The 19,755-nt window shown below is 28.2% G+C and overlaps 2 protein-coding genes and 1 long non-coding RNA gene across 16 annotated transcripts; 1 reads left to right on the top strand and 2 right to left on the bottom strand.

Moving 5' to 3' along the window:
• LOC123268822 lies at positions 1–9,173 on the top strand. Of its 14 annotated transcripts, none has more exons than XM_044734208.1 (8): positions 1–132; positions 497–533; positions 788–906; positions 4,517–5,366; positions 5,454–7,293; positions 7,519–8,644; positions 8,723–8,845; positions 8,925–9,173. In XM_044734208.1, coding segments are annotated over exons 1-8 (4,215 nt in total). In that variant the 5' UTR covers positions 1–130; the 3' UTR covers positions 9,043–9,173. The 14 variants fall into 14 exon arrangements, with proteins under 14 accessions (XP_044590143.1, XP_044590148.1, XP_044590145.1 ...); XM_044734213.1 differs by having other exon boundaries at positions 4,517–5,373; positions 5,608–7,293; XM_044734210.1 differs by having other exon boundaries at positions 4,517–5,459; positions 5,607–7,293.
• A 93-nt stretch (positions 9,174–9,266) lies between these two features.
• LOC123269942 lies at positions 9,267–10,483 on the bottom strand. The gene is made up of 2 exons (XR_006510503.1): positions 10,249–10,483; positions 9,267–10,168 (listed from the first exon to the last, which is right to left on the bottom strand). It is a non-coding gene; the product is annotated as an uncharacterized LOC123269942 (long non-coding RNA).
• Positions 10,484–10,597: 114 nt separating this feature from the next.
• LOC123269918 (zinc finger protein 665-like) lies at positions 10,598–19,729 on the bottom strand. Its single transcript, XM_044735841.1, has 7 exons — positions 19,557–19,729; positions 19,191–19,466; positions 17,377–17,470; positions 17,005–17,291; positions 13,873–14,569; positions 12,420–12,748; positions 10,598–11,259 (listed from the first exon to the last, which is right to left on the bottom strand). The coding sequence occupies exons 2-7, from the start codon at positions 19,446–19,448 to the stop codon at positions 10,756–10,758; spliced, it is 2,169 nt and encodes a 722-aa protein (XP_044591776.1). The 5' UTR covers positions 19,449–19,466; positions 19,557–19,729; the 3' UTR covers positions 10,598–10,755.
• Between the last annotated feature and the right edge of the window lie 26 nt (positions 19,730–19,755).

The following is a 19,755-nucleotide window of genomic DNA, read 5'->3' as shown; positions in this document are numbered from 1 at the left end:
CAAGTTGGTAAGTTAAAAATTTAACCTTCCGACTTAGTGAAGTTTGTTTACAATCAACAGTCAGTTGTAAAAAAGTAACATTCAAATTTGTTGTTAAATAAATATAAATAATTAATCTGGCGGTCTAATAATGTAAGTTATTAATTTTTAATTAGTGATATTTTTTTTTTGAAATATATTATTAGGAAATTATATTTTTTTTATCTTAAATATCAATTATTTACAAACCAAACCTCTAAAAATTTATTTACTCAAATTTAAGTTTAATTGTTGTAATAATAATATAATACTAAAGTTAGCCGACATTTTTTATTATTTGATTTCTTTTTATTTATTAAATTAGGACAAAAAAATATTTTTTAAAAATTGCACTTGAAGTTTTTAAAATTTTTTGCAAATGAAATTTTTTTTTTAATTTCTTTGTGATAAATTTTTTCATTTAAAAAAATTCTAAAAATTTTTAGATGTCTGCTAATAATTATATATTTTATTTTAGGTTACCCGCAACATCAAAAAGTTCCAGGAGGTCATCGGTAATATATTTTTTTTTTTCAATAATTTCTATTAAATTTAACAGACATTTTTTTATTTTTTTAAATTTAATTGTAGAAATTTTGAAAGACTAAACAATTTTTTTTTTTATTATTATCTTTCAAATAAAACCAAAAATTTCTCGTTTAATTTAAAATTATAAATTTCTCTTATTTTTATTATTATTTTTTAATAAGTTATTGTGGATATAACCTAACTTGAACCTTTATTAAAAAAATTTTTTAAATAATTTCAGATTCTCAAACTACCCAAAAAGTCTAACTCTCAAAATGCAGAGTCAAATTCGTCTGAAGAAAACAGTCCAACTAAACAACTAAAACGACGAGTCAGTTTTGCCGAGAAGAAAAGCGTCAAGTATGTTAATTATTTTTTTTTAACAATAAAAAATATTCCACGACGTTTTACTATTTAATTTTCATAGAAAATAAAATAATAATAAAGTTAGCCGACATTTTTAATTTTTTTATTTTTCTTAATTTATTAATTTATAACTAAAAAATATTTTTCAAAAATTGCACTTATAGTTTTTGAAGATTTTAACAAATGAAAAAATTTTTTTTTCATTTTTTTATAATAATTCTTTGATAAAAAAAAGGCCATTCGGCAGCCGAAATGGAAGTAGATTTCACATAAAGTAAATTTTAATTATAAATATTAATAATTTATTTATTTATTAATTATATATAATAATAACATAATTCATTTATTCATTAATTGGAGTAATAGAATAATATTATTATGAAATATTAAATTTCTATGAAATCTACTAAAAATTTCATTAAAAACCTACAGACGAATAGGTTATTTTAAGTTTAGGTAAATAAAATGACATGAAAATTGAAGCTTGTTTAATGGGCTTTAAAATGAAATTTACAAAAATTCGATAAGTTATTTCATTCAAAAGTTATGCGCGAAAGAATCTGCCAAAAAATGAATTTTTAGGATTTTGAAAATTTTGAAACTCTGTAATTTCTGAACTACTTGACCGATTAAGCTCATCTTTGAACTTGGCCTTGGTAATCGTCTAAAAATGAAGTATGTTGAGTTTGAAACGGATCCATTATGAATTAGAGACGCTATCGTCCGGATAAGCCGCGTTATATTGTATATATATATATATATACATATATATATATATATATATATATATATATATATATATATATATATATATATATATATATATATATATATATAAACTTTTGAACTAATGGCATTTTCTGAACCAACTTGACGAACTGAGTCAAGAAATAGCAAAATTTTTCAAAAGTTGCGTCATGAGGACAAATGCAATAGTTAGATTTCTATGAAATCTACTAAAAAATTTCATTAAAAACCTACAGACGAATAGGTTATTTTAAGTTTAGGTAAATAAAATGACATGAAAATTGAAGCTTGTTTAATGGGCTTTAAAATGAAATTTACAAAAATTCGATAAGTTATTTCATTCAAAAGTTATGCGCGAAAGAATCTGCCAAAAAATGAATTTTTAGGATTTTGAAAATTTTGAAACTCTGTAATTTCTGAACTACTTGACCGATTAAGCTCATCTTTGAACTTGGCCTTGGTAATCGTCTAAAAATGAAGTATGTTGAGTTTGAAACGGATCCATTATGAATTAGAGATGCTATCGTCCGGATAAGCCGCGTTATATTGTATATATATATATATATACTAGATAGATAGATAGATAGATAGATAAATAAGTTTTATTCGATCTTGGAGTCAAGACTCCCTCAAGACCATCAATTTTACATAATTTTAACATTTAGTGTACATTAAATACAGTGCATAAAGTGGGGAAAAATATAATAGCAAACATATTATATATTTTTCAGACAATAGTTAATAGTTAATAGCCAATGATAGATAACTAATTAAATTCAGAGCTAATTATGTATAGAGCTAAATGCTGCAATAATCAATACAATATTATCAGTTTTATTATTTTGTTAATTTCTAATCTCAGTATAGTAATTAAAGCACGCATTGCGAAATTCTTCAAAATTGGTTATCGTAGTAATATTTGCTGGCAAAGAATTCCAGACACGTATGCCATGAATAAGAAATGAACGCTCATACATACAACAATTTGATCTAGGTAATCTAAGAATATCATTTCTTACATCTCCTCTCCGCAATGCAACTGGCAAAAACTCTAGTTTATACCTAAATAATTGCTGATAATTTAGCACAATTTCTTTATAAAAAAGACAAGCTATAAAATAATCTCTCCTGATATCAAGTTTTAACCACCCTAATCTTGCATAATATGGCGTGACATGCTCCAGCCTAGATACTTTAAAAATATATCTAACACAAGAGTTCATTTTACGCTGCATTTTGATTTGTAGTTTTCGAAATATTTGTGTAGGTAGCACAACAGTAATCAAATATCGGAAAGATCAAAGTAGTTACAAGTTTTATTCTCAGCTGTTCATTAAAGATTTCATTATTAATTTTTAACTGAGCAAGGACCCTCATTGTACGACAGCATATACTAACTACTTGATTTTCCCATGACAGAGTGTCGTCGATCATCACACCTAAATATTTTATAACCCTTTCGTATTGAATGACACAATACTAGCCGTTACCCGCCCGCTTCGCGTGGCGTACAATATACGCCAGGCGCGAAAAATATTAATTTTGTTAATATACGTGTGCATTTCATAAAATTCATTCTTTACAGCTCAAAAACTCCAAAAAAATCAATCTGGCCAAGTTTCAATCCTTTAGCTGCTATAGATTAAAAGGTACAATTTCTTTTAATTTTACGCCCACGCACGGACATGTGGGGGTAGAATTTAATGAAATTTATTCTTAACAGCTCAAAAACGCCAAAAAAGCATTCTGGCCATGTTTCAAAGTATTAATAGCTATAGATTGAAATTTACGAATTTTTTCTTAATTTGACGCCCACGCACGGGCACGCCAGGGGGGTGGAATGTCACAGAATTCGTTTTTAAAAAATTTCTAAATGTAATTTGAAACATTCTGACCAAGTTTTGAACTATTAAAAGCCATAATTGAAAAATATGAATTTTTTTTCGTGAACACCCCCGCAACCCCCCTTGTGGGTGGAATTTCGTGAAATCCGTTCTTAGCTGACCTCTACTTGGCAAAAGGAATATTCCTGCCAAATTTCAAGTCTCTAGGTCTTATAGTTCCAGAGATATCGTGATGAGTGACTATCTATATCTATAGAAAGTCTCCTATATATATATAGATATATATAAATACATACATATATAAACTTTTGAACTAATGGCATTTTCTGAACCAACTTGACGAACTGAGTCAGGAAATAGCAAAATTTTTCAAAAGTTGCGTCATGAGGACAAATGCAATAGTTAGATTTCTATGAAATCTACTAAAAATCATATAAATTTTTCGATGTCGGCTAACTTTATTTTCATGAAAATAAACCCTGATTAAACAAAATAATTTGATATGATTAATTTTATGAAACTAAAATTAGCCGACAGCGAAAAATTTTTATTTTTTTTTTTTTTTGTTAATTAAATTAACAATAAAAAAATATTTTTAAAAAATTACACGTATATTTTGTTAAATTTTTTACGTATGGAATTTTTTAAAATAATTTTATTAATAAAAAAAATTCTGAAAATTGTCAGCTATCTGCTAATTTTATTTTCATTTAATTTTCTAATCATTTTTAATCTTATCAAATCCTGTATGTCATTTTAAATCATATCTCTTATAGGAATTTAACATTTAATTGTGAAATCATTTTTTTTAATAATTTAAATTATTTTTAATCAAGTAAATAATTTTAAATTTAAATCTTAAAAGTATTTTTTTTTATTTAAAAATTTCGCTCCTGATTCAAGTTAATTTTTTTAAGTGTATTATAAATTAATTTATGAAAATTAAATAAGCTAAAATTTGATATTATAATTATTACTTAAGTTTTTTTTTTTTCTTTTTTTTTAAATACTAGAGAATTCGCGGATTCAATAGAACAAGGAACAGTCTGGGACAGCACATACGAAGAAAGTGACTCCAGTCAGATAAGAATGAGCCACAGCGAGTATACAAAGTCTCTAGTGATCCAAACAAGCACAAACATAACCTACCAGAGTAGTCAAATCCAAGAAGACACTAGATTAAGTTTAATGGTACGACCGGAGATCGAGTTCAAGTTCCCAACAGAATCATGCGCCCCAAGAATTTCGCACGTTGATCCCGAGATGCTGGCAAACAAAGAGAACATGCCTGAGATCCTGGGCCTGGAGACTGTCGAGAGTTCCTTCGTGGAAGTTGAAGATGTTCCGGTCCAGGCTTCGGGGTTCGCGGTTTACTGCGACGAAGAGAACTTCAATGAAACTAACACCGAGGATGTTCCAATGGAATGCACAATTGTCGCGGATGCGCTGGTTCATGTGAGCGCGGATGCTGAGGAACGTGACAAAACTCAAATATTTGGGAACGAGTCTATTGAATTCACTGAAGTGGTTCCATCAAAGGCAATTAGGTCCAATCTGGGTAATGAAGCACCTTTGATGTTTGATAAATCCATGGAAATTACTGAAGCAGTTCCTTCATTGTTGCGTTCTGCTGAAAGAACCGTTTTTCATGACGGATCTATGGAACTCACTGAAGCTGTTCCTAGAACGAACTTACCGAATTTAAGATCGGCTGGTGATAGAACACAAGTTTTTCATGATAAATCTATGGAACTTACTGAAGCTGTTCCTAGAACAAACTTACTGACCATCGGAACAGAAGTTTTTAATAACAGATTTATGGAACTCACTGAAGCTGTTCCTAGAACAAATTTCAGATCGGCTGTAGATAAAACACAAGTTTTTCTTGATAAATCTATGGAACTTACTGAAGCTGTTCCTAGAACGAACTTACTGGCTATCAGATCGGCAGTTGATGGAACAGAAGTTTTTAATAACAGATCTGAAGCTGTTCCTAGAACGAACTTACCGAATTTAAGGTCAGCTGGTGATAGAACACAAGTTTTTTATGATAAATCTATGGAACTCACTGAAGCTGTTCCTAGAACAAACTTACTGACCATCGGAACAGAAGTTTTTAATAACAGATCTATGGAACTTACTGAAGCTGTTCCTAGAACAAATTTCAGATCGACTGTTGATAAAACACAAGTTTTTCACGATAAATCTATGGAAATCACTGAAGCTGTTCCTAGAACAAATTTACCAAATTTCAGATCGGCTGGTGATAGAACACAGGTTTTTCATGATAAATCTATGGAACTTACTGAATCTATTCCTAGAACAAACTTACTGACTATAAGATCGGCAATTGATGGAACAGAAGTTTTTAATAACAGATCTATGAAACTTACTGAAGCGGTGCCAAACTTAAAAGCGCATTTTAGTAATGACAGGACTCAGGTTTTTCACAACAAGTCTATGGAACTTACCGAAGCTTTTCCTAGAACAAACTTACTGAATTTCAAATCACCCGATAGAACACAAGTTTTTCATGATAAATCTATGGAACTTACTGAAGCTGTTCCTAGAACGAACTTACTGCACAAAGTTCTAGAAGATAGAACGGAATTTTTTCAGAACAAATCTATGGAACTGACTGAAGCGATCTGTCCTAGAACAAAGTTACCATACAAAGTTCCTGAAGATACGACGGAATATTTTCAGAACCAATCTATGGAACGAACTGAAGCAGTTCCTAGAACAAGCTTACTGAATTTCAAATCAGCCGATAGAACACAAGTTTTTCATGATAAATCTATGGAACTTACTGAAGCTGTTCCTAGAACGAACTTACTGCACAAAGTTCTAGAAGATAGAACGGAAGTTTTTCAGAACAAATCTATGGAACTGACCGAAGCGATCTGTCCTAGAACAAAGTTGCCATACAAAGTTCCTGACGATAAAACGGAATTTTTTCATAACCAATCTATGGAACAAACTGAAGCGATCTGTTCAAGAACGAACTTACTACCTAAAGTTCCTGGAGATAAAACAGAAGGTTTTCACAATAAATCTATGGAACTAACTGAAGTTATAGCTCCAAATTTGAGACCAATCAATGAAGACGATCTTAAATTTCATCATGAATCTCTAAAACGATCTGACGCGGAAATCACCCAGACAATTAATCCTCGAGACCAAGATCAGAACATACACCACAACTACTTCATGGAGAACACAGTCTCTATAAATCCCTCTTTGAAACGCAGTTACAAGTGCATCGCAGATCCTAGAACTCCAAGGTCGGTGATATCTAGTCCAAACCCCAAGAACCCTCGAGACTGCCCAGTTGACAGGAAAGCTTCCATGGACATGCTGCACCGGATCTTGCACCAGGGTTTAGAAAATATGCCTGATGTTCCTGAGCTTCCTAAGTATGATTCTCTGGAAGAGTCCATGGAGATGACTGTAGCAATTCCATCTCTTACAAATCGATCTGAAATTACTGTTTCAGATCTTACAGAAGATTGTGATGTGGCTGCTAGTTTTGGTTCTGGAGGAGTTGTAGAACGTCATGACAATTTGGAAGAAATTTCTGTATTGAATACTAAAGAAACTTTTGTGGAATTTGATGATAATATGCAAGGGAATGATATTGGGACTACTTCTGTGTTCCTGGAACAAACGCCATCTTTTATGTATACTAGTGATCTGGATCTGGATGGTCATGTTATAAGAGATTCTGTTTTAGATCTAGAACATCAAGATCTGGAACAACAAGATCTGAAACATAAAGATCTTGAACAAGATCTGGAACATAAAGGTCTTGAACAAGATCTGGAACATAAAGGTCTTGAACAAGATCTGGAACATAAAGGTCTTGAACAAGACCTGGAACAAGATCAAGAACAGCAAGATCTGGAACAAGATCAAGAACAGCAAGATCTGGAACAAGATTGGGAACAACAAGATTTTGCACAAGTTCTGGAACAAGATCGAGAACAACAAGATCTTTCACAAGTTCTGGAGCCAGATCGGGAACAACAAGATCTAGAACAAGGTATTAAACAACGAGATCTTGAACAAAATTTGGAACAACAAGATCTTGCACAAGTTCTGGAACAATATCGAGAACAAGATTTTTCACAAGTTCTGGAACAAGATCGAGAACAGCAAGATCTAGAACAAGATTGGGAACAACGATATCTGGAACAAGGTATGGAACAGCGAGATCAAGAGCAAGGTATGGAACAACCAGATCTAGAACAAGATATGGAACAACAAGATCTAGAACAAGGTATGGAACAACAAGATCTAGAACAATATCTGGAACAAGGTATGGAACAACAAGAAAATTATAATGCAATTGAATACATTAATTCTAAATTAAAAGAAAGTGATATTAGAAGTATTTTTACTGGAGATCTGAGTGGAACTTCACTGAAGCGAAGTATTCTAGACGATGAAGAAGAACAAATTAATAGAAAGAAATTTATTTATAAGCAAAACTTGAATAAAAATGAACGCCAAGAGTTAATGATGGAAGAATATCATGAATGCAGTGAAGAAAATGTAATTGAAAAAGTTCACTTACCAGAAATAGGAAATGTTGAAAAAAGCGAAATTAGTCTTCGGCTGAAGAAACTTATTTTTAGAGATGAAATGGTGAACAGAAAATTAAAAGCCAGTCGGCTGGATGAATTTAGAAGGTTGAAGGTAAAAACTCTGGAAATTGGAACTAAAAAGCAAAGTGAGTCCAAAACTAGGTTTGATATTCTTAAGGAGGGATTAGAAGAATACGCGAAGAGCAGGTCGTGTTTGTGGAAAATTCACACCATTCATCCGGAGGTTATTTGCATAGAGTTCCGCAAGACGGCGCTGATGCTTGCTGTGAAAATAGAGGTTAGAACGGAGGAGAGAATCTCAAAGATTTGTGTGGTTCCAAGAGTTAATGATGCAGATTCGGAGATGCTTAGGATGACGGATAGGTTGATTGTCAGAGCGATTGATTGCGACAAAATGGCGGATTATTATTTGACTTATGCGGATGTTCCTAAGCTTATTGCAGATGTCACGGAGAAAGTTCATTTTGTTTATGATTTTTATGATGAGATGGTGAAACTTTGGCGGGTTAATTTGATGGAACTTGATGGAGACATGTAAGTTTTTTTTTTAAAAGACATTCTTTAATTTTTGGAAATATTTTTTATCAAAAACTAATTTTTATTTTATTATAGAGTTACTGTCACAGTGCGCACTAAAAAAATGGAGACTATTATCAAACTTATAATCAATATTGCAAGATATCCTTCCGTAACTCCTGAAGATATTAAAATTGTTCCAATTTTAGGAACAGTAAAGTAAGTATTTAATTTGCGTATCAATTCTAATTATAATTGTATTTATATACTATTAATTATTGATTTTTTTGTTTTGCAGGGAAGACGTGAAAAAATTAATAAAAAATTTGAAGCCTAGTCCCAAGTTACTAACGCTTTATATAACTGATGTTTATGAATTTCTTGAATTACTTGCATTTGCTAATTCAAAGAACTAGGTAGTGGTCGTTGTTAAAATGTATATTATAAATTACTAATTATTTTAAATGTATTTTTAAGCTTGTGCAATGCACTGGTACCATAATGATGTAGATAAAAGTATTAAATAAAATTTATAATTTTGCAATAATAAATTTTTTATTGAATGAAATCATTAGATATAATAACCCATATTTTTGTTTAAGATTTCAGTGATTTCATAGGTTAAAATTTGATTTAAATCTTCAGAACTTAGTTGGAACACTCAGATCTGGGTTTAAGTTCTCAGAACTTAATTCAAGAGATCAGAATTTAATTCAGAACTTGAGTTCAATAACTCAAAACTTAGTCATGTTTTTCAGAACTTCGGTTCCATAACTCAAAACTTGGTTCCAGAGCCCAGAACTTAGCTTTAGTTCACAGAACTTGGTTTAAGTGCTTGGAACTTGGTTTACTGTTTTAGAACCTAGTTTTGTTGTTTAAAACTTAGGTTCCATAACTCAGAACTTGGTTCCATAGTTCAAAAATTATTTTCATTATTTAGAACTTGGTTCTGAAGCTCAGATCTTAGTTTCATAGTTTAGAACTTGGTTCCAAGGCTCAGATTTTAGTTTAATGGCTTAAAACTTGATTCTAAAGCTCATATCTTAGTTTCAAAGCCCAGAACTTAGCTTTAGTTCTCAGAACTTGGTTTAAATAACCAATTTTTTATCACCAAGTTCTGAGTTATGGAACCAAGTTCTGAACTATGGAACCACAGTATTAAACAACAAAACTAGGTTCTGGATGAGTAAACCAAGTTCCAAGCATTTGAACAAAGTTCTGAGAACTAAAGCTAAGTTCTGAGTTATGGAACTAATATCTGAGCTTTGGAAACAAATTTAAGCTATTTAACTAAGATATAAGCTTTGGAACCAAGTTTTAAGCCATTAAACTAAGATCTGAGCCTTGGAACCAAGTTCAATCTCTTAAAGTAAGATCTGAGCTTCGGAACCAAGTTCTAAATGATGAAAATAATTTTTAACTTTGGAACCAAGTTTTGAGTTATGGAACCCAAAATCTAAACAATCTAACTAAGTTCTGAGTTATGGAACCAAGTTCTGAACTATGGAACCAAGTTTTAAGCCATTTAACTAAGATCTGAGCCTCGGAACCAAGTTCTAAACCATTACACTAAGATCTGAGTTTCGGAACCAAGTTCTAAATAATTAAAATAATTTTTGAACTTTGGAACCAAGTTCTGAGTTGTGGAACCTAAGTTCTAAACAACAAAACTAGGTTCTGAAACAGTTAACTAAGTTCCAAGCACTTAAACCAAGTTCTGAGAACTAAAGCTAAGTTCTGGGCTTTGGAACCAAGTTCTGAGTTATGGAACCTAAGTTCTGAACAATCTAACTAAGTTCTGAGTTATGGAACCAAGTGTTAATTCTTGGCAAAAAAAAAAAAAAAATAATTGCAATAATAATTAAATAAAATTAATCAAATATTTATTAAGTAAAATTACAAATTATTAACTTTAATAAATATCGAAATTTATTATAAAAATTCATTTACTGTAAATCCACACATTCATTCAAATAATTAATTAAATTAGTATATTAAATAAACTTATAAACTTTTAAATCCTCAAATTTGAAAGTTAATTTGAACAACAGATTTATAGACATAAATATCAATAATTATAAGAAAAATTATTTTTTAAATGGATGAACAACTAAACAAAAAAACAATTATTAACTATCTAAAATTTCTTCAATCATTTCATCTTCTTCGAGTAGAAAATCTTGATTTATTTCTTCTTCGTGAGCTGGCTCAGGTGGTAAAGCTTCATCGGTCTCTTCCTTGTGGGTTTTAAGATGATCTTTAAGAGCAAAAGCCCGCCCGTAAGAAGCTCCGCAGAGGTGGCAGGTGAATTTTAGATTATTCTCCTTTTTGTGAGTTGCAATGTGAGCTCTGGCTGCGTAAAGAGAAGCGAAAGGTCGCGTGCATTCCGTGCAATGAAAAGGCTTCGTGTGACTATTTTTGTGACCCGCTAATTGGACGCGAGTTTTGAAGTTCTTGGGACAGTGAGGGCAAGTGTACGCCCGCTCCTCGCCGTGGGTCAGCAGGTGGTGATTGTACACCGAGGAAGCTTTGAAACGCTTATGACAGTGCTGGCACTCGTAAGGACGGACTCCGGTGTGGGTTCGCATGTGCAGAGTTAAACAGTATGATACTCGGAATTTTTTTCCACACACCTGAAAAGGTTTTAATTTATTAAATAGTTAATTTTGGAAATTAATAAAATTTTTTTAATTAATAAAATATAAAATTTTTAAAAATTATAAAATAGAAAATTTAAAAAATTAACAAAATAAAAAATTAATAAAATTTTTAAAATTAGAAAATTTTTTAAAATTATAAAATAGATCATTTTTAAAAGCGACAAAACAAAAAATTTTTAAAATTAATAAAATAGAAAATTTTTTTAATTAACAAAATGAAAAATTTAAAAAATTTTTAAAAATAGAAAATTTTAAGAAATTATAAAATAGAAAATTTTTAAAATTGATAGAACAAAAAATTTTTAAAATTAATAACATGAAATTTAAGAAATTAATAAAACAGGATAATTTATAAAATGAATAAAATTTTGAAAATTGGAAAAAATATAAAATTTTAAAAGATTATAAAATAGAAAATTTTTAAAATTGACAAAAAAAAAATTTTAAAATTAATAAAATAGAAAATTTTTAAAATTGATAAAATAAAAAATTTTTAAAATTAATAACATGAAATATAAGAAATTAATAAAATAGGATAATTTTTTAAATGAATATAATTTTTAAAATTAATAAAATAGAAAATTAATAACATAAAATTTGAGAAATTAATAAAATAGGAAATTTAAAAAATAAATAAAAGAGAAAATTTAAAAAATTGACGAAATAGAAAATTAAGAAAAATAAAAAAATAGAAAATTAAAATTAAGAAAATAGAAAATTTTGAAAATTAACAAAAAAAATTTTTACAATTAATAACATAAAATTTGAGAAATTACTAAAATAGGAAACTGAAAAAATAGATTAAAGAGAAAATTAAAAAAAAATTATGAAATAGAAAATGAAAAAAAATTATAAAATAGAAAATTTTTAAAAAATTATAAAATAGAAAATTAAAATTAATAAAATAGAAAATTTTTAAAATTAATAACATAAAATTTAAGAAATTAATAAAATAGAAAATTAATAAACATCCTGACACACTGTGGCTCAGCATACTTAGAAAAAAAAAATAGAATTTTTAATATACTCCCACAATATTACTTTAGTATCAAATCGATCAACTACTGGTCTATTTACCCTAACTATTTTTATTAATATAAAAAATTTAAATCAGGTATATTCTCAAAACATACCTCGCAGACATGCGGCTTTTCCCCAGTATGTATCCGCTCATGCTTTACTTTCTCGTGCGGCCTAGTGAATCTTCTTCCACAGTGCTGACATTTATAAGGCTTAGTCTGATCCTGATCGTCTTCCGTCGCAGCTACTCCAAGAGGCGACTGTTGCTCGGGAACTTCTGACTGGTTCGCTGGCACCTGGACACCCAGCTCAGGGTGGACTGCTGCATGCATAGCCAGACTATCTGCCGAATCGAATTTCCGATTGCAGACAGCGCAAGTTACAGTATCTCCAGCGTGAAGCGACATATGAGCAGCTCGATATGACTCCGACAATGTTTTACCTAAAAATTTAACAATGACTTTTGTTAAATTGCACTGTACTTTCTTAAGTATTTAAATTTTTGAAGATATAAGGTCATTCCGATGATATACTCATCAAGACCTTTTATTTGAGTACCCACATGCATTTTTGATATATTTTTCATACATACATATATATAATATATATAAATATATGAAATATATGAAAAAGTGATGTGGGTGCTCATATGAAAGGTCTTGATGAGTGTAACATCGGGATGAGCTTATATCTTTAAAAATGTCAATAGTTCACAAGATATCTGTTAAAATGCACTGCATTTTTTTAACTATTGACATTTTTAAAGAAATAAGCTCATCCTGATGTTACACTCATTAAGAGCTTTCATTTGAGTACCCACATGCATTTTTGATATATTTTTCATACATACATATATATAATATATATAAATATATGAAATATATGAAAAAGTGATGTGGGTACTCATATGAAAGGTCTTGATGAGTGTAACATCGGGATGAGCTTATATCTTTAAATATGACAATAGTTCACAAGATATTTGTTAGAATGCCTTGAACTTTCTTAAATATTGACATTATTAAAGATATAAGCCCATTTCGATGTTACACTCATCCAGACCTTTCATTTGAGTACCCACATGCATTTTTTCATATATTTATCATATATACATGTATATAATATATATAAATATATGAAATATATTAATATATCAAAAATTAATGTGAGTACTCAAATGAAAGGTCTTGATAAATGTAACATCAGGATGAGCTTATATCTTGAAAAATGTCAACAGTTCACAAGATATTTCTTAAAATGCCCTGTACTTTCTTAACTATTAACCTTTTTAAAGATATAAGCTCATCCTGATGTTACACTCATCGAGACCTTTCATTTGAGTACCCACATGCATTTTCATATATTTTTCATATACACATATATATATATATATATATAATATATATAAATATATAAAATATATGAAAAATTGATGTGGGTACTCAAATGAAAGGTCTCGATGAGTGTAACATCAAGATGAGCTTATATCTTTAAAAACTTCAATATTTCCCAAGATAAAAGGTCATTTCTTAATAATGTATTAAAAAAAATTTTTAGATAAAATCGTACCGCATTCCTGACAAGTAAAGCGCGTGGAAGGTTTCCCTTCAGGAGCGTCAACAGGCCTAGCTTTAACAGGAGCGTGCATCCTGGAGTGAAGTCTAAGACTTTTATGTGACGCGAACTGAGTCCCGCAGGTCCTGCAGACAAAGTTCTTCTTAGTAGGCGACAGACAGGCGCCGTGGACTTTCATATGCAACTGGAGTGCTTTAACAGTAGCGAAAGCCTGGTCACAATGGTCGCACTGATTAGACCCGTTGCAGCAAGCATGGTTCCGGAAATCCGCGAGTTTGGAAAATTGTTCCAGGCACTGCTTGCACTTGTACATCCTCTGGGGAATCTCATTTTTCCTGGCCAGCTTCGGAGCCTCGGGATTCGCGAAAAATTTTTCTATCATCTTAGCGTTCACGGGTTTCACCTTTTTATCCCAGAAGTCCTCGATCTGGACGACGTTCCGCACAAATGCGCGGCCTTCAGAGTCAACTGTAGGCTCGGACCTCAGGATGTTCATCTTCTGCCGCGGGTGTGCTCGCTGAGGTTTTTCTTCGACTTTTATCGGCGGGCTCTCGGTCGCTTCTTCTGTTGCGCCATCGCCATTCACCTCCACGATCACATCCTGGCCCTCGTGGTATTCTTTTATGTGGTCGATCACGGAGTTAAAGCTTATTCCACAGCTGCTGCAGTTGTAGATAGTTGAAGAGTCTATCTGTAATTATTTACTGATTTAATTTCAGGGATTTTGTAATTAGTCATTCTATATTAAAATTTACTGTTTTAATATGGAATGACTTATTGACAATGAGTGCGAATTTTACCGATAATTAATCAATTTGGCAGTCACTACGTGACTGCCGGGACTTGTAACATATAAATAAATAAAATTTTGCGTTATTAAATAATGACTTTTGTGAAATTGCACTGTACTTTCTTAAATATTGACTTTTTTAAAGATATAAGCTCATCCCGATGATACACTCATCAAGAGCTTTCATTTGAGTACCCACATGCATGTTTGATATATTTATCATATATACATATATATAAATATATAAAATATATGAAAAATTGATGTGGGTACTCAAATGAAAGGTCTCGATGAGTGTAACGTAGGGATGAGCTTATATCTTCAAAAATGTCAACAGTTTACAAGATAGAAGGTCATTTCTTAATTACTGAGATTTTTAAAGATATAAGCTCATCCTGATGGTATACTCATCAAGAGCTTTCATTTGAGTACCCATATCAATTTTTCATATATTTTATATATTTATGTATATTATATATATATATATATATAATATACATATATATATTTTATACATTTATGTATATTATATATATATATGAAATATATGAAAAATTGATGTGGGTACTCAAATGAAAGCTCTTGATGAGTGTAACATCGGGATGAGCTTATATCTTTAAAAATATCAATAGTTCACAAGATATCTGTTAAAATTCACTGCATTTTTTTATCTATTGACATTTTTAAAGATATAACCTCATCCTGATGTTACACTCATTAAGAGCTTTCATTTGAGTACCCACATGCATTTTTTATATATTTTTCAAATATACATATATATAAATATATAAAATATATAAAAATTGATGTGGGTACTCAAATTAAAGGTCTTGATGAGTGTAATGGGGTGAGCGTACATCTTTAAAAATGTCAATAACTCACAAGATATTTATTAAAGTGCACGGTACATTCTTAAATATCGACGTTTTTAAAGATATAAACTCATCCTGATGTTACACTCATCAAGAGCTTTCATTTGAGTACCCACATGCATTTTTTCATATATTTATCATATAGACATATACAAAACATATATAAATATATAAAAAATTGATGTGGCTATTCAAATGTAAGATCCCGATGAGTGTAACATCGGGATAAGCTTATATCTTTAAATATGTCAATAGTTCACAAAATATTTGTTAAAACGCCCTGTACTTGTTTAACTATAGACCTTTTTTAAAATATAAGCTCATCCTGATGTTACACTCATCAAGAGCTTTCATTTGAGTACCCATATCAATTTTTCATATATTTTATATATTTATGTATATTATATATATATATGAAATATATGAAAAATTGATGTGGGTACTCAAATGAAAGCTCTTGATGAGTGTAACATCGGGATGAGCTTATATCTTTAAAAATATCAATAGTTCACAAGATATCTGTTAAAATTCACTGCATTTTTTTATCTATTGACATTTTTAAAGATATAACCTCATCCTGATGTTACACTCATTAAGAGCTTTCATTTGAGTACCCACATGCATTTTTTATATATTTTTCAAATATACATATATATAAATATATAAAATATATAAAAAATTGATGTGGGTACTCAAATTAAAGGTCTCGATGAGTGTAATGTCGGGGTGAGCGTACATCTTTAAAAATGTCAATAACTCACAAGATATTTATTAAAGTGCACGGTACATTCTTAAATATCGACGTTTTTAAAGATATAAACTCATCCTGATGTTACACTCATCAAGAGCTTTCATTTGAGTACCCACATGCATTTTTTCATATATTTATCATATAGACATATACAAAACATATATAAATATATGAAATATATGAAAAATTGATGTGGGTATTCAAATGTAAGATCCCGATGAGTGTAACATCGGGATAAGCTTATATCTTTAAATATGTCAATAGTTCACAAAATATTTGTTAAAACGCCCTGTACTTGTTTAACTATAGACCTTTTTTAAAATATAAGCTCATCCTGATGTTACACTCATCAAGAGCTTTCATTTGAGTACCCACATGCATTTTGATATATTTATCATATATACATATATATAATATATATAAATATATGAAAAATTAATGTGGGTATTCAAATGAAAGCTCTCGATGAATGCAACATCGGAATGAGCTTATATCTTTAAAAATATCAATAGTTCACAAGATAAAAGGTCATTTCTTAATTATGTATCTAGAAATAGTCTTAAAAAATTATTAAAAAAAAAAAAAATTAATCATCTAAAACTATTGCGGCAAAATTCAGACTCATTAAAAAAAATAAGAATTAATGATTGATAAGGAACCAGAGGATAGGACAGGACAGGACTCAAAAGACAAAAAAATCAAATCCTGTTTACCTCTTCTTCCTTCTCGATTTTTACCTCGCACAACTCTTGCTTGACTTTCATAAATTCATCATCATTCAATTCACCTTCTTGATGCTGGATTTCTAACAAACTCTGATCTGAGTCAAGAAACTCAACAGAGTCCTCGGGCAACATCGTTAGAACATTTTCATTATTATTCTGAGTGTTGAGAACTTCGGGAATACTTATCACAGGAGAATCTTTGTCCGCTTCTTGGATATTATTTAGTTTGAGCTGCTTATTTGCTACTTCTAATGGATCTACAACTTTTATGTCTCCTAAAAATATTATTAACAATTTATTAAATTTTTTTTTTTTAATTAAAAAAAAAACTTTTTTTTATTATTAATATTAATTAGTTACCATTTTCATCAACTTCTAAAGTTCGCGCGTCAGATATCAGCAACTGCTGGTTGTTAACTGGATTTAAAAAATTTATTTCTCCAACATTGGTGTCCTGGAAAATTTTAATGTTATAATTAATAGTGAAATTTTAATTTAAAAAATAAATTTAATTATTTTTAATAAAAATAAAAGTTAAATTTTTTTAAATAAAAAATTTTTTTAAACAAAGTTACAAAAATTAAATTTAAACAAATTTTTATACTAAAAATAATTTAACGATAAAAAAAATTAATTTAAATATTTTTAATAAGAATTGAAGTTATATTTTTAATTTATTATAATTTTAATTGAAAATATAAGTTTAATTATTTTTAATCAGAATTAAATTAAAATTTTTTAAAATAAAAATTTAATAAAAAATTTTTTAACGAAACTCAAAAAAATAAATTTAGACAAATTTTTACACTAAAAATAATTTAATGATAAAAAAACAATTTATTTTAATATTTTTAATAAAAATTGAAGTTAATTTTTTATTTTATTATAATTTTAATTCAAAAAAATAATTTCAATTATTTTTAACAAGAATTAAAGTGTTTATTTATTTTAATTTTATTAAAATTAAATTTTTTAAAATAAAAATTTGATAAAAAATCTTTTAACAAAATTAAAAAAATTAAATTTTTAGAAAAATTTTTTCACTAAAATAATTTTACAAAAATTTGATAAATTTTTACAAAACTCAAAAATAAATTTAGACAAATTTTTACACTAAAAATAATTTAATGATAAAAAAACAATTTATTTTAATATTTTTAATAAAAATTGAAGTTAATTTCTTATTTTATTATAATTTTAATTCAAAAAAATAATTTAAATTATTTTTAACGAGAATTAAAGTGTTTATTTATTTTAATTTTATTAAAATTAAATTTTTTAAAATAAAAATTTGATAAAAAATCTTTTTAACAAAATTAAAAAAATTAAATTTAGACAAATTTTTTTACTAAAAAAAATTTAATAAAAGAAAATTAATTTAAATATTTTTAATAAGAATTAAAGTTAAATTTTTCAAAATTTTAATTTTTTAACAAAATTCAAAAAATTAAATTTAGACAAATTTTTACACTAAAAATAATTTTACAAAAAATTAGATAAATTTTTTTACAAAACTCAAAAAAATAAATTTAGACAAATTTTTACACTAAAAATAATTTAATGATAAAAAAACAATTTATTTTAATATTTTTAATAAAAATTGAAGTTAATTTTTTATTTTATTATAATTTTAATTCAAAAAAATAATTTTAATTATTTTTACCAAGAATTAAAGTTTTTATTTATTTTATTTTTATTAAAATTAAATTTTTTAAAATAAAAATTTGATAAAAAATCTTTTTAACAAAATTAAAAAAATTAAATTTTTAGACAAATTTTTTCACTAAAAAAAATTTAATAAAAAAAAATTAATTTAAATATTTTTAATAAGAATTAAAGTTAAATTTTTCAAAATTAAAATTTTTTTAATCAGAATTAAAATGAAATTTTTAATTTATTATAATTTAAAAAAAAAAATTTAATAAACATCAAAGTTAAATTTTTTAAAGTAAAAATTTGATAAAAAATCTTTTTAACAAAATTCAAAAAATTAAATTTAGACAAATTTTTGCAATAAAAATAATTTTAATTCTTAAGAATTAAATTTTTTAAAATAAAAATTAGATAAAAAATTTTTTAACAAATTTCAAAAAAATAAATTTTTACACTAAAAATAATTTTACGATAAAAAAAATAAAAATTTTAATTTTAAATAAATTACAAAAAAAACTTACCATAAGAATTTCATTCCTATCTGCTTTTAAATTACGACTGTCCGTTTGAACTGACATACTGTCATCGTTTTTTTGATGACTATCATCATCGGTGCACTTTTCCAGGTGCTGAATAAGATCATCCATGGTGTCGTACCTCTGAGAGCATCCTGGACAGTATAAATTATTTGTCATACTCAGCAAATGTTCTCTCAGTGACTGCAAATTATCAAACGTCTCGTTGCAGCACATCGGACACATGATCATCGGAGGTCCCATTGTGCAGAAAAATTCTGTCTAAAAAAAAAAAGTAACGAAACAAAACACTGAAACTATTTTGAAAAGTGAAAATTAAAAAAAAATTAAAATAAAAATATAAAAACTTACTTTTATTAAAGGTAACCTCGAAAGTAGCAAATAATTATTTTAATTAAAATAATATTTTTATGCAATAAAATATTATCACATTTTGAATCAAGATCTGACAGCTGATGTTGATTTTAATTTTAAAAATACCACCAAAGACGAACTTCAGCTCAAACAAATGCAACTCACAACAATCATGAAGTTTGTAATATAATAAATG

This window comes from Cotesia glomerata, linkage group LG7, assembly GCF_020080835.1.
Source record: "Cotesia glomerata isolate CgM1 linkage group LG7, MPM_Cglom_v2.3, whole genome shotgun sequence".
In the NCBI taxonomy this organism is placed as follows: Eukaryota; Metazoa; Arthropoda; class Insecta; order Hymenoptera; family Braconidae; genus Cotesia; species Cotesia glomerata.
Note: the sequence above shows the minus strand (reverse complement) of the source record. Positions and strands in the feature narration are given on the sequence as shown.